Here is a 15,738-nt window from a genome sequence, read left to right as displayed (position 1 = left end):
CAAGTGTTTTACCTGGCAATAAGCTTGTTCACATATATAAAGAAAAAATTATTGAGAGTTATGAAAACCTGTATTTTGAGATTTTGTGTCACATAAGAAGATGAGGAGTGACTTAATATAAATTAGCACAATATGCCTTAAGGCTACAAAATCCATAGCAGTGTTACTAAACAAATAAAAGAGGGAGAGGAAAATTTAATGTCCAATATTATCGAAAGAAACAAAGATCCTATTTACTATTATTTTTTGACTGGGATAATATTTGTGTGTTTATAAAATTGGTTCTATTTTATGCATTTTGCAATTAGTTATTGTTATCCCTTATATATTTTTAAAGCCAGCTTGAGCCTAGATTTCTAATCAAAACCTAATTGAATCAGTCTAATTTGTGAACTTCTAAAAGGCAATAAAAATAATCCTTGAGAAGGCAAAAAACAATTGTTAGTAAGAAAAAAAGAAACAAGACCAATGAATAGAAGTGATGATGGGTAAGTCATATGTAAGGTACATGGTTCATGGCAACATTCTTATGAAAACCTGAATGCGGAGTAGAAGGCGCCTGTTAGCCTGCTCTAATTTCTTCTGTCTGTGTTCTAATTCTTGAGCTCTCTGTTGTTCTTTTTGTAGCCACTTGATGTACTCCACTGATGCTTTTAGAATGGTTCCTTTGTTCCAGCGCATATCACTGTAGAACGGAGAGATAACCTTTTCACAATTGTGCATGTCAGCAGAATTCATAAGAACTTACAAAATCTTTTACATTAATATGAAATAATGATTTACATGACTATTATTCACTCTTAGATATTATTGCTTCTGAATAGAAATTTTAATAGAATAGTTAAGAAGCCCTTATATAGTAAAATTAATCCCAGAATGAAAATAAGTGTCAAAAGAAAGTAATAAAGTGACTTTTTGTGGGAGAGCTAAATGCAATATCATGATTCTACCATTACAGTTTTTATATTTTTAGTGAAAATTGCTTTTATTATTAACTCTGAGATTAAAATCTATGTGCAGTATTTCTGCATTAATGAACTAGGAAATGTACATTACTGAAGACTTAAGCCTAAATTTTTTAAGATCATTTCATATGTACCAATCTTTTAACATACTTTCTATAAGGTTGCTTTTATGCTTCTAGGGAAAAAAAATAAGGTCCCATGTCTGTCCTGAATGGTGATCCTGAGTAATTGTGAAACAAATCATTTTGGCAACTTTATGCAATAGAGCAAAACTTTCTAGATTCATAAGGCAAATTTTCCCACACAAAAGCATCAACACATTTTTTATAAAAAGCTGTATATCTATTTTTAAATAAGTTTATGATAAGTAAATACAATTAAATATTGCTGATAATCTTCAGGCTGTAGCATAGAAAAATATTTTATTAAAAATTATTTTTAAACAAGAAAAATGATAAATCCAGAATTATAGAACTGGCTACTTATTTTAATGTCTAAAAACATATATCAATCAATTTAATACTATCTGACAATTGGTAATATATATGGAGAATAAGGCCAAGCTAATTGCTAAAAGTTAATCAGAACAGCTGAAAAATCTGGGTGAATTTTCAACTTAGAATAATGAGATTTGTTTTGATATAACAGAAAGTAAGCTTGTAGGGAAATTTTTAAAAGACATTTCACTGCATGTGATTTTAGTTTATGTGATCTACCTGAAATATATGCAACTTAATATGTATTTACTAAGTACTCAGAAGTAGAAAAATATAGTTTGAAAAATCTGACTGGTATATGCCTCATAATTTTGTTTCATTTCTTCTCATGGAAAGAAAAAATTAGAAAAAAAAAAGAAAAAATTAGAAGGACAGAAGGAACACGATGAAAACAATATCCTAGTAAGCTTTGAATTTAAGGTACTGTTTAGGTCTAAAATAAATATTCGAAGTTTTGGTAGAAAACACACAATGGGGACTTCCTTGGTAGTCCAGTGGATAAGCAGTCACATTTCAATGACACGGGTTCAATCTCTGGTCAAAAAACTAAGATCCCACATTCTGCAGGGCAACTAAGTTCCACACACACAACTGAGATCTGATGCAGCCAAATCAATAAATGCGATCAGTTGCTTCAGTCATGTTCAAATCTTTGCAACCCCATGAACTGTAGCCCGCCAGGCTCCTCTGTCCGTAGGATTCTCCAGGCAAGAATATTGGAGTGGGTTGCCATGCACTCCTCCAGGGGATTTTTCCAACCCAGATATCAAACCCACATCTTTTGTGTCTCCTTCTTTGCAGGTGGATTCTTTACCACTGAGCCATTGGGGAAGCCCAAATCAATCAATCAATATTATTTAAAAGGAAACCACACAAAGGTTTTCTTACAACATTTATTTGTTGTCATTTCACTAAATTTTTAAAAGTTTACTTTATTTTAAAGTCATTTTAATGTATGAGATTTCATCCTAAAATATTTTGTTTTCCAAATATATTCAGTTCAGTTCAGTTCACTTCAGTCGCTCAGTCGTGTCTGACTCTTTGTGACCCCATGAATCGTAGCACGCCAGGCCTCCCTGTGCATCACCATCTCCCGGAGTTCATTCAAACTCACGTCCATCGAGTCAGTGATGCCATCCAGCCATCTCATCCTCTGTTGTCCCTTCTTCCTCCTGCCCCCAATCCGTCCCAGCATCAGAGTCTTTTCCAATGAGTCAACTCTTCGCATGAGGTGGCCAAAGTATTGGAATTTCGGCTTTAGCATCAGTCCTTTCAAAGAACACCCAGGACTGATCTCCTTTAGAAGGGACTGGTTGGATCTCCTTGAAGTCCATGGGACTCTCAAGAGTCTTCTCCAACAGCACAGTTCAAAAGCATCAATTCTTCAGCACTCAGCTTTCTTCACAGTCCAACTCTCACATCCATACATGACCACTGGAAAAACCATAGCCTTGACTAGACAGACCTTTGTTGCCAAAGTAATGTCTCTGCTTTTGAATATGCTATCTAGGTTGGTCATAACTTTCCTTCCAAGGAGTAAGTGTCTTTTAATTTCATGGCTGCAATCACCATCTGCAGTGATTTTGGAGCCCCCCAAAAATAAAGTCTGACACTGTTTTCACTGTTACCCCATCTATTTCCCATGAAGTGATGGGACAAGTGCCATGACCTTAGTTTTCTGAATGTTGAGCTCTAAGCCAACTTTTTCACTCTCCTCTTTCACTTTCATCAAGAGGCTTTTTAGTTCATCTTCACTTTCTGCCATAAGGGTGGTGTCATCTGCATATCTGAGGTTATTGATATTTCTCCCACCAGTCTTGATTCCAGCTTATGCTTCTTCCAGCCCAGAGTTTCTCATGATGTACTGTGCATACAAGTTAAATAAGCAGGGTGACAGTATACAGCCTTAACATACTCCTTTTCCTATTTGGAACCAGTCTGTTGTTAAGGAGATATATTAATTATATGTCCCAAGATAATTTCAAGCAGTTAGGCCTTAAAAACATTATATATGACAGTATACTGTAAACACTAACACATACAAAGACTTGTCTAAGGAGTGAATATTCATATGGCTTATCATTTTCTACAAAATAATTTATTTTGAAGAACTTAAATCTTTAAGGAAGTTAAAACCTTGAATGTCTGTAGGACTAAGGAAGGTATTAGAAATATGTAAGTTAGAGTAGGAATGCTGCCAGGCAAAACTATGCAAATGTATGATCTGTTGTCATCTTAGGAGTACACATCCACTTAAAAGTATTACAAAAAAGAAAAGAAAGCAAACATCATGAGAGGTCTGATTCTTCTTCCTTTGATCAATATTTTATAACTTCTGATTTAGAAAGTCTTATTAGGTCTCATTTACTAGTTCAACTGCCATTCTTACACAAAAGCAGAAGAAAGTTTTGACTGTAGAAGATAAAAAAATCAGTTTAGTAGAAAAAAAACCACTTAGGTTTATATCTAAAAAAGTAGAAAAAGTCATTTAAAAAGTAGACAAACTAGTTTAAAAAAAAGTAGAAAAAATAATAATTTGATAGCACAATGCATGCTCTGCTAGCATTTTTATATTTACAAATATGATTTTTGTAAATATGATTAATAAAAAGCACATATGAAGTAGATACTATCACACATCTGGAGAAATGTTTCACCTTCTTATTTGTTAGTTCTGTTTGGTTTTATTTTTCACTAATGGTTAAGATATTATCATTCCCTGGTAGTATGTTTTTCATTTCATTTTCTCAACATATTTATCTCAACTATAACTGTTTACTATTTGTTTTCCTTCTGACCATACTATTTTGATCCAGCAAAGAAGAAAGAAGTAAAATTTTCTGAAGTTTTTGATACACAAAAATGGCAACTTCATAGAATTCAAAACGCCTTCCGGTATTAGCTTTCATTTCCTAAACCAAGTGAAAGTGAAAGTCACTCAGTCATGTCCAACTCTTTGTGACTCCATGGACTACAGAGTCCATGGAATTCTCCAGGCCAGAATACTGGAGTGGGTAGCCTTTCCCTTCTCCAGGAGATCTTCCCAACTCAGGGATCGAACCGAGGTCTCCCCCATTGCAGGCAGATTCTTTACCAGCTGAGCCACAGGGGAAGCCCTTCCTAGACCAAACCCTAAGTTTATTCCAGTCATGAGCTGGAAAGGCATTCAGAGCCTTTTTAAAACTGCTGGCTAGTTAGAAGAGGGAAACAGGGCCCAAAACGGCAGTCCAAAATAGTGGTCAAAAACAGTTATGGGAGAACATACTGACACTCCTTTCCCTGATTCGACACTGAGGTCATGCTTCATTTGCATAATGTCCTCTTCTTACCCACTTCCCTGACTGGTATCTGGTTCATGCCTCATTGGCATGAAGCACAACCAATCAAGCCCCCAGAACTACCAAAGAGGAAGTAACAAAAGATATAAAGAGGGAAACTGAGCCAGGTCTAGACCACTCCTACAGGGGTTGGTCCGCTCTCATGTCTGGAGAGTGTACAACAAGACAAGAACTGAAGAAGAACTGATCCGATAGAACCAAAGCTTCAGAGTTCTTTCTGCTTGCCCAAACGCATGTGTTTAGAAGTTGGGCCCTAGGTCTCCTCTCTCTATTTAGCACTGGTTTTGCAAATTTGTGGTTTTCCCACTCTTTCAAATGCATCTTCCATAAGAAATGTGTTTTCTATTGTGACCTAGTGCATACATTGTACATAAAACTGCAACAAAGTTTTCATGAGGTATTACTATCCTCCTAATATGTATAATATATAATACTTTTATATTTCCAGTGCCTACATATGATATGATAGAATTAAAACAATTACTAATTCTCCTTTCTGAAATATACAAAGAAGAGAAAACCACTTAAGAAGGCTTACAATGAAGCTTCCCCAACTATGGTCCCTTTCACATGTGATTATGGATAAATGGATTTTCCTTATTCTAGATCAGCCCACAGCCTGCTTTTGTCAATAAAGTTTCATCAGATGCAGTCATCCTCTTTCATATACATATTGTCTATGTCTGAAGGCAATGGCAACCCACTCCAGTACTCTTGCCTGGAAAATTCCATGGATGGAGGAGCCTGGTAGGCTGCAGTCCATGCGGTTGCGAAAAGCCGGACACGACTGGGCAACTTCACTTTCACTTTTCACTTTCATGCATTGGAGAAGGAAATGGCAACCCACTCCAGTGTTCTTGCCTGGAGAATCCTAGGGACGGCAGAGCCTGGTGGGCTGCCGTCTATGGGGTCGCATAGAGTCGGACACGACTGAAGCTACTTAGCAGCAGCAGCAGCTTTCATGCTACAATGGCAGAGTTGAGTAATTGTCATATTTTATGCTCACAAAGCTTGAAATAATTACTATCTGGCCCTTTAAAGAAAAAATTTGCCATCCTTTGATCTTAACAATGAAAATTTTGCCATCCCTTGTTCTTGACAATGAATTAGAACCAGAGAGGAGCCATGTTATAGCCATAGCTACTCTATAAAAGTATAGAGTAATAATTACCCCTCACATAAGCGTTATCATTTTTGAGGTTATACATATTCTTTTATTTTATTTTTATAAAACTCCATCCATAATTGGTGCTTTATAGGCATGGTGATATTGAAAGATGTTCAGTCAGGTTTTATAGTCTTAATCTTACAGTCTTATCGTTTGTTTTCTTCATATAACCTGGCCCTGGCACTGTGGGTTAGCTCTATCAGTTACAAGAGAAGCTCTCTTAACTGACTTTTATCTGATCACTTTCAGGATTAATTAATGTTATCCATTCCCTTTGTGATGCTCACTGACTGTTGTCAGACAAAGTAGATAATAGAGGCCACTAGGCTACCTTCTGAGACACCCAGGTACTTCTGTTATCCTTCTGGCAACAGTGCTTACTGACAGGCCGTTAAATGAATGCCCGTTGTACTTGTTATTGTGATAGTATAATTAAATGATATATGCTAACTAATTAAATATGAATAAAAATAAGAAAAAAGCATTTATAAAAACAGCTCTTGTTTTTTAGGAAAAGTATATTAAAAGCCTCAGAAAAAATAAAGTAAAATGTCAGTAAGATAGTTTGCTAAAAATATGCTGTTACAAATTAGGGTGCAATCATTTAAAAAATCCATCTACACTTAGGTGTTGGCATTTAGGTTTTTGTTTTATCTACAAGAAACTAAAATAGACTATACATTTTTGTGCAGTTTATGTAAGTCAGAAAATTGAAACATATATTCAAACAACAAAGTCTTGACCTTATATCAAATGTTTGGCAAATAAATGTGCATTTATGTTTTCAGCGTTAAAATTTTATCTGGAAAATGGGTGTTCTGTTCTGCTAATAGAAAGAGTTGCATGCTGAGAGACTTCAAAAGATTTGAAAAGTTAGTGGCGGATCCTAGCCAAGATTAAGCTCTTCAGACTCCCCATCCAGTGTTCTTTCTGCCATTCTACTCAAGAAGCCTTCATTATCAACTATGCCCATAAGAATAAATATATGGCATTTCCTCCATTATAAATGATTGAATCATCCGAGTGAATAGCTCATTTGCATTTAGGGAAAGAGTACTTTCACTTTTCTCAAAAACCACTGTATCAAACCTCGTCATTTCTGAATAACGGATAATGCCAGTGTTTGGAGAGTCCAATTCTGTCTGAACAAAACATTTTTTTTTCAAGTCCTTATTAATGCTACAATGTTTTCATGGTTTTAGAGAAACATGGTAAATTGACATTTCAATTAATCAACTATTTCTTGAAATTTACAACCTCAAACATCTAGTTCAACTGACTTTGTAACTATATGGCATTAGTTGAATGAACCTAGCTGAAAATTTAATTACAACAACAAATTATTGACTAATATCAATAAGCATGTTTTTACAGTTCTTATTTTTTGCTTGTATATTTTTTGCTTGAATTTTGGAACCTCTGAGAATTAAACATTCCAATTTTCATGTACATATAAATCTTAAATTGGAAGAATTGCTATAACTATAAATTGAGGATTCCAGTTGATATCATGAGAATATGTTACTATCACTAAATTTGCAAATATTGGTGCCATACAGAAAGATTTGTTATGTACTAAGAAGAAATAATTTGCTTATTTCCTAAAGCTCAATAGGATAAGTGTTAGTAACAATTTTGATATCTGATGTTTAATAATTATCAGCCTTGAATAGGTATTTTAAAATGACACCAGTAGTAGCCTTGTCTTCACCATAAGCTGCTTACTTTACTCAGCATTGGCTCACCCCTCCACCTCTTCCCTCCCACCTGTTTTGTGTAGTATTGAAACCATAACATAATTAAGAAATGATTATTGAACTCACGGATCATTAGACTTTGGAATAAGAGTGCCAAGCTCCTTGATTCGGTAGTTAATATTATATCTTCTTCTTCTTTCAACTATTAAAAAAGAAATATTGATTATTCTCATTAAAGCACAATTCACTTTTGGTCAACTGTAAACCTCCTTAATAACCTTTGAAAAACAATGAGCAAAAAATTTCCATTTAGTCACAAGTGTACTGCTCAACAATAACATAAAAATTCAAATACATTTTATTCTAAAAGCAAAAAATAACAATATTAGAATTGTGATTCTATTATTCACAATGATTTTAAATCATTTGGAAACATTTTCTCTCAAAAATAACATTTTTATCATTCTTTGAAATGCTATATTTACTCATACTGATCTATATCTATATCTATCAGGGTGGGTGTATATATATATATGTGTATATATATATATTTACACACATACATATATGTGTGTACATATACACTTTTTCTTCTCATATACTCCACTGAAAAGTTAACACAAAGCTTGGCTCATGTGTGCCCAATAGACTATGTGTGTGTATGTGTGCCCAAATAGACTATGACCTCTTTGAGGGCAGGGACCATTTCTTACTTCATTCTGTATACCCAGAGGGCTTGGCATGCAAGAGATGTTAAATAAATGTATGTTTATTAGACCATAAATATACTTTTATAATTTAACAACTTTCAATAATACACAGAACAGTGATTCTTAAGCTTTGGCATGCATCAGATACATCTGGAAGGACTGTCAAATAAAAAAATATAAATTTGTACTCTGCACCTAGAAATTCTGATTTTATTAGGACTAAGTTGGGACCCAAGAATCTGCATTTCTAACAAATTCCCAGGTGTTGCTGATGCTGCTTGTTGAGGGCCCACACTTTGAGAATGACTGATAAAGGTTTTTATTCAGAAATAATTCAGAAGTTATTATTTCTCTGTTTATATTCCCATGCATCCATTGCCTATGACAATGGTAATGTTCAATAAATGTCAAATATACAAATAAGCAGAGCTTCCTATATTGACCCTTACCTAAAACCAGTCTTATAGAGCACAGAATAGTCGTATAATCTACTCTATACTCGCAGGATCAGGAACCACGACTTACATATAGTCCTTTTTCAGTAGGTAACATTTTTAAAGCTTTTCAGGGAAATGAAGGAAGTAAAAAGTCATGAAGAATAAAAAACTGTATGTTGAAACATTAAACAATACATGTTTGAAAAATACAAGCTGCTACTGGAAACAAAGAAAGTCCTAAAAAATATCAATTGTCTTGGTGAATCTACTCTATGAAGCAATTTACCATGAATGAACTTGACCTGCTGGAATAATACATTGGGATTCCTCTGAAATTAGGATATAATTGATTCTTGGGAGAGATTCTTTTCCTTCTTGGCCAGTTTTGTTTTCTCTGTGCAAGTAATTGAAAAAACTGACACCATATAAAAAACTGAAAAGAAAATAAACAAAGGCAAAGCTGATAGAAATACATTTATATTTTATACTGAGAATTTATTAATAATTCTATGTTCACACATACTCTCATATTATAAAACAGACTCAAATATAAGATGAAGATCAGCTATGAAGGATGTTCACATTTCTATCTCAAAATAGGACTTGTGTAGTCCTATAATGTTTTTTCAAAATCTATTATTTAAATGTACCTTATGTAAAATATCAGAAATTCCTACTCTAACCTTATGAGATTGTGCTCATAAAATTTTAATGGTTAATTATAATGAGAAGTTTGTTTTCCCACTGTTTTCATATCCAGTACTAGTTGTTTGTAAAGGAGTCAAGCTTTAAGAAATTAATTACTAAATCACTTCATGTTATATGTGATTTCACTTTTTACAAAGTTTTTGATATATTCATTCATTCCTGTCCTTAGAAACAGGCAATAGGTGCCTCTTTTCCAGACTCCATACTTGAGGGCCCCCTTTGCCTTCTCTTACCACATCCATCCTCACTGAGCAAGGCAGCCACAGGGCATAGGGATCTCCCTTCTAAACTACACTCCAGGTAATTTACACCAGGAATATTCTCCCAAATGCCCTGAGCCTGTGCTGGCTATGTCTGAGGTTCATCCTCCTGAAGGAAGATCATGACAGCAAGGTGCTCTCCCCAGGCCCAACATGCAGACAAGGGTCAACTGTTTGCAGATATGTATGGAACTTGAATATACAAGATGAGGGGTTCACACTCATGTTTGAGGTCATGTGCACCATAGAATGCAATAGGGCATAGAAAGAGAAGTGAAAGGGGCCATTGAGTAAGGGCTGACATTGCCCCACCATGACTTCCCACTCAAAATTCCATCAAGTGGAGATCCATTAGTGGCCCAATCTGTTAGTGGCACAGTACTTTCACAAAATTCTGAGGATCTGAGAACTCATATTTCAAACCTGGCCTTCCTATCTTTAGGAAGGATAGAACATAATTTAGTATTTCTAGCTTGAGTTATAGCTTTTAAGTATTTAGACATCTGTTAAGCGGCCATGATCCTCTCAAATGTTAGAGGATATTTAGATTCATACTTAAAATGTGATATTAATTTTTGGTAACATTGATAGCTTCAAAAAGTAAGATCACCAAGTAATCCAGATTATTAGTAGAAAATACTTTTATACTTGTATAATGTGCATGTGTGCACTCAGTCACTCTGTGTCTGACTCTTTGCAATGCTATAGACTGCAGTCTGCCAGACTCCTCTGCCCATGGTATTTTCCAGGCAAGAATACTGGAGTGGGGTGCCATCTCCTCTTCCAGGGGAAATCCCCAACCCAGGGATTGAACCCATGTCTTCTGTGCCTCCTGTAATGAGGGTGGATTCTTTACCACTGAGCCATCTATAATGATCATACCAAGCACCTATCATACTTAACATTAAATGGCCTGTTATTTAAAGTGCAAACATAGGGGAGAGAAGAAAGGAGAAAGGAAGGTAATAGCGGCCTTAAAACTAAAAGAGAAGGCTTTAGTTCCTTGATGTGTAACTTCTTTCTGTTAACAATTAGTCCTGTCTTTCAGGTTCTTGTCTCACAAAATGCACCAATGCTTGTCTGCTCTACCACTATGTGATCAAAATCAAATCATTTCCCTTTCCACAACTACTCTAACGACTGTTATAACCAGTGGTTAGACTTCTCCTCCTTCATATAGTCAGCCTACCCTCTGATGAAGACGGGTGCTTTATAAACAGATAGATGCAGGTTTCACAGGTACAGTTCAGTTCAGTTCAGTGGCTCAGTCATGTCCAACTCTTTGCGACCCCATGGACTGCAGCATGCCAGGCCTCCCTGTCCATCGCCAAATCCCTGAGTTTACTCAAACTCATGTCCACTGAATCTGTGATGCCATCCAAACATCTTGTTCTGTCGTCCCCTTCTTCTCCTGCCTTCAATCTTTCCCAGCATCAAGGTCTTTTCTAATGAGTCAGTTCTTCACATCAGGTGGCCAAAGTATTGGAGTTTCAACTTCAGCACCAGTCCTTCCAATGATTATTCAGGACTGATTACCATTAGGATGGACTGGTTGGATCTCCTTGCAATCCAAAAGACTCTCAAGAGTTCAAAAGCATCAATTCTTCGGTGCTCAGCTTTCTTCACAGTCCAACTCTCACATCCATACATGACCACTGGAAAAACCATAGCCTTGACTAGATGGACCTTTGTTGGCAAAGTAATGTCTCTGCTTTTGAATATGCTATCTAGGTTGGTCATAACTTTCCTTCCAAGGAGTAAGCGTCTTTTAATTTCATGGCTGCAGTCACCACCTGCAGTGATTTTGGAGCCCAAAAAAATAAAGTCTGACACTCTTTTCACTGTTTTCCCATCTATTTCCCACGAAGTGATGGGACCGGATGCCATGATCTTCATTTTCTGAATGTTGAGCTTTAAGCCAACTTTTTCATTCTCCACTTTCACTTTACTTGACATCTAGTCTTACTGCATTGAAATTACTTCAATTTTTTTTTCAATTTACGAAGCCTAGATTTATGGCCCAGGATGTGATCTATCCTGGAGAAAGTTCTATGTGCACTTGAGAAAAAGGTGAAATTCATTGTTTTGGGGTGAAATGTCCTATAGATATCAATTAGGTCTAATTGGTCCATTGTATCATTTAGAGCTTGTGCTTCCTTGCTAATTTTCTGTTTAGTTGATCTATCCATAGGTGTGAATGGAATATTAAAGTCTCCCACTATTATTGTGTTACTGTTAATTTCCCCTTTCATACTTGCTAGCTTTTGCCTTACATACTGTGGGGCTCCTATGTTGGGTGCATATATATTTATAATTGTTATATCTTCTTCTTGGAGTGATCCTTTGATCATTAGGTAGTGTCCTTCTTTGTCTCTTTTCATGGCCTTTATTTCAAAGTCTATTTTATCTGATATGAGTATTGCTAGTCCTGCTTTCTTTTGGTCTCCATTTGCGTGAAATATCTTTTTCTAGCCCTTCACTTTCAGTCTGTATGTATACCTTGTTTTGAGGTGGGTCTCTTGTAGACAGCACATATAGGGGTATTATTTTTGTATCCATTCAGCCAGGCTTTGTCTTTTGGTTGGGGAATTCAACCCATTTACATTTAAGGTAATTATTGATAAGTATGATCCCATTGCCATTTACTTTGTTGTTTTGGGTTCAAGTTTATAAAACTTTTCTGTGTTTCTTATCTAGAGAACATCCTTTAGCATTTGTTGAAGAGCTGGTTTGGTCATGCTGAATTCTCTCAGCTTTTGGTTGTCTGTAAAACTTTTGATTTCTCCTTCATATTTGAATGAGATGCCTGCTGGGTATAGTAATCTGGGTTGTAGGTTTTTCTCTTTCATCACTTTAAGTATGTCTTGCCATTCCCTTCTGGCCTGAAGAGTTTCTATTGAAAGATCAGTTGTTATCCTTATGGGAATCCCCTTGTGTGTTATTTGTTGCTTTTCCCTTGCTGCTTTTAATGTTTGCTCTTTGTGTTTGATCTTCATTAATTTGATTAATATGTGTTGGGGTGTTTTGCCTTGGGTTTATCCTGTTTGGGACTCTCTTGGTTTCTTGGACTTGGGTGGCTATTTCCTCCCCCATTTTAGGGAAGTTTTCAACTATTTTCTCCTCAAGTATTTTCTCACGGCCTTTCTTTTTGTCTTATTCTTCTGGGACTCCTATGATTCAAATGTTGGGGCACTTAATATTGTCCCAGAAGTCTCTGAGGTTATCCTCATTTCTTTTAATTCTTTTTTCTTTTATCCTCTCTGCTTCATTTATTTCCACCATTCTATCTTCCACCTCACTTATCAGCTACTTCAGTTATTCTACTGTTGGTTCTCTCCAAAGTGCTTTTGATCTCAATTATTGCATTATTCATTATTGACTGACTTTTATTTCCTTGTTAAAAGGAAAGGTCCTTGTTAAACCTTTCTTGCATCTTCTCAATCCTTATCTCCAGTCTATTTATCTGTAACTCCATTTTGTTTTCAAGATTTTGAATCATCTTTACTATCACTATTCTGAATTCTTTTTCAGGTAGACTCCATATCTCCTCCTCTTTTGTTTGGTTTGATGGGCATTTATCATGCTTCTTTACCTGCTGAATATTTCTCTGCCTTTTCATTTTGTTTAGATTGCTGTGTTTGGGGTGGCCTTACTTTATGCTGGAAGTTTGTGGTTCCTCTTTGTTGTGGAGGTTGCTTCCTGTGGGTGGGGTTGGACTAGTGGCTTGTCAAGATTTCCCAGTTAGGGAAGCTTGTGTCGCTGTTCTGGGGGGTGGAGCTGGATCTCTTCTCTCTGGAGTGCAATGAAGTGTCCAGTAGTGAGTTTTGAGGTGTTTATGGGTTTGATGTGACTTTTGGCTGAATGGTGTCATTTTTCTAAAGTCACTTTTATCTCTTTAAATTTTGGAGTCAATTGAGTTCAAATGTAACACAGTGCACTCATCTCCCTTATTAGTATTCTTCAGAGAGAGAAAATGATCAAGGAGAGAATTTGAGATGTTTCACTTCATAAAAATGTCTAGCTTTTCTGGGAGTTTGCATTGTCTAAATTTCCCCAAAATAGCTCTACTAGTGAGCATGTACACTTAATTTTGGTCACCTGACTTCAAAATATATACAGGTGACAATAAAACACCACATATTTTAACCTCCTTGCATTTCCTCTTGCATTGATTCATTTTGCTTAGAAGAAAGGAAAATATACTCACTGAGGTTGTGGTTGTCCTTTTTTTGTCTCTCTTTGGCCAAAGCGCGAGTATCTGTTTCTGATCAAAAGGAAAATAATTGAAACAGTACTTATTTCTACCTTACAATCCTTCCAGTCAACAAAATTCAGAAATACAAGTGAAAATATAATATTACTTACTCCAAGTGGTGTAACAAAAATTTTTGCAAATATTTAGAAATTTGAAACAACATATTAGTAAGAAGGCAGTGGCAAAACCTATGGGATTTAAATAGTAAAACCTGAATTTGTATTCTGACCCTCCATTTAGTAGCCTTGGGGTCTCTACCTAAGTTCTCATCTGTGAAGTTGGTATGATACCTACTAAATATCATTGTTGTGATTAAAAGAAGTAGAGCATACAGTAAATATTAACCTGCTTAATCATTTTTATTAGAATTATTCTCAGAAGCTTAAGATTATTCAAAATTATTTCAATCTAAATTTTCACAACCTACATTTTTTATAAATATTATGATTTATAAATTCAAAGAATTGGAACTAACTACATTTCTCATGTACCTATCAAACAAATCCATACTTTAAGTAACAGACACTTTATGTGCTATGTGGTTGTTAGCACTTGTGATAGACTCCAAAATGGTCCACCATGATTCTCATTCATGACAGTCATACTTTTGATGGTTCCCTTCCATACTGAATAGGATTGATCTGTGAAACTGATATAATATTGTGAAAATGATTAGTGTGGCTTTCAAGACTAGGTCATAAAAGACGTTTTCAGCTTCCCCCTTGGGTGTTCCTTGAATCACTACTTGTCAGATCATGAGGACACTTGAGCAGCCCTGTGGAGAGTTCTACATGTTAAAGAACCAAGCAGCACTGAGTAGGAAGATGTGTGAGTGAACCGTCTTGGGAGTGCATCCTCCAGCCTATCAAGTGGCAAATATCTGTATCTCTGGCCAACATCTTGACTGCAACCTTACACAAGGCTCTGAGCTAGAAGCAATTTTATAAATCACCCCTGGATTTCTGAAATATAGGGATTGTATGAGATAATTAACATTTATTATTTCAATCTGTTAAGTTTGGGGTACTTTGTTATATAGCAATAGATAATTAATACAATGTTCTTTGAATTATTCTAGCTTTAAAATAGAAATATATAAATATATTTATTAAATTTTGATTATTTAAGATTAAATTAATTAATTTTACTCTAAATAATTTGAATGCATAGATATTTTTGAGTCATTTGTTAGATTCCAAGAATAGAAATATTGTATTTATTAAAAATGCTGATATTAACTAAAGAAAAATACTAAAAGATCAATGTTTGAATGCCAAACTAAAAACATGTTACAGAAATTTCTATTAAATTTTATTTTATTTTATGGAGAAACTAACACTAGACTTGTAAGTCAGGAGATCCTTATTTTGATCGACTTCTGCTTCTAATCCGATATATACCATTGGGAAATAACTCCTCTTACTATTTCCTCATCTACCTATTGAAGGAACTTGAAAGTGCCCCTGTAATTCTTTTAAGTTGTAACAATTTTGAAATTTATTATTGAAAACAGAGGGGTTTTTACACACTTGAGAAAGTTAAATGTGAATCATGAAATCTGTGAAACAAGTTGAAAAGAGGAAAATCTATTTTTTCCTAATCTATTAATCTGTTATTTTGCAAACATGCTAATAAATTGAATATTTGCAATATCAAAATTAACCTATATTAAGTGAAAGTTAGTTAAGTTAAGTCGTTCAGTC

General features: G+C 35.2%; 1 protein-coding gene across 6 annotated transcripts in view; it reads right to left on the bottom strand.

Moving 5' to 3' along the window:
- The window catches only part of TFEC (transcription factor EC), a 222,088-nt gene that overhangs the window by 6,812 nt on the left and 199,538 nt on the right, over window positions 1-15,738 (bottom strand). For all 6 annotated transcript variants that reach the window (XM_044946639.2, XM_044946638.2, XM_044946637.2 and 3 more), the window contains 3 exons: window positions 13,988-14,044; window positions 7,792-7,867; window positions 538-685 (listed from right to left, as the gene is read on the bottom strand). In XM_044946639.2, coding sequence (XP_044802574.1) covers window positions 538-685; window positions 7,792-7,867; window positions 13,988-14,044 — 281 coding nt within the window. The remainder of the gene's footprint in view (window positions 1-537; window positions 686-7,791; window positions 7,868-13,987; window positions 14,045-15,738) is intronic.

The sequence above is a fragment of the Bubalus bubalis genome, chromosome 8 (genome assembly GCF_019923935.1).
Source record: "Bubalus bubalis isolate 160015118507 breed Murrah chromosome 8, NDDB_SH_1, whole genome shotgun sequence".
Taxonomy (NCBI): domain Eukaryota; kingdom Metazoa; phylum Chordata; class Mammalia; order Artiodactyla; family Bovidae; genus Bubalus; species Bubalus bubalis.
The sequence above is the reverse complement of the archived record's forward strand: the minus strand, read 5'-3'. Positions and strand labels throughout refer to the sequence as shown.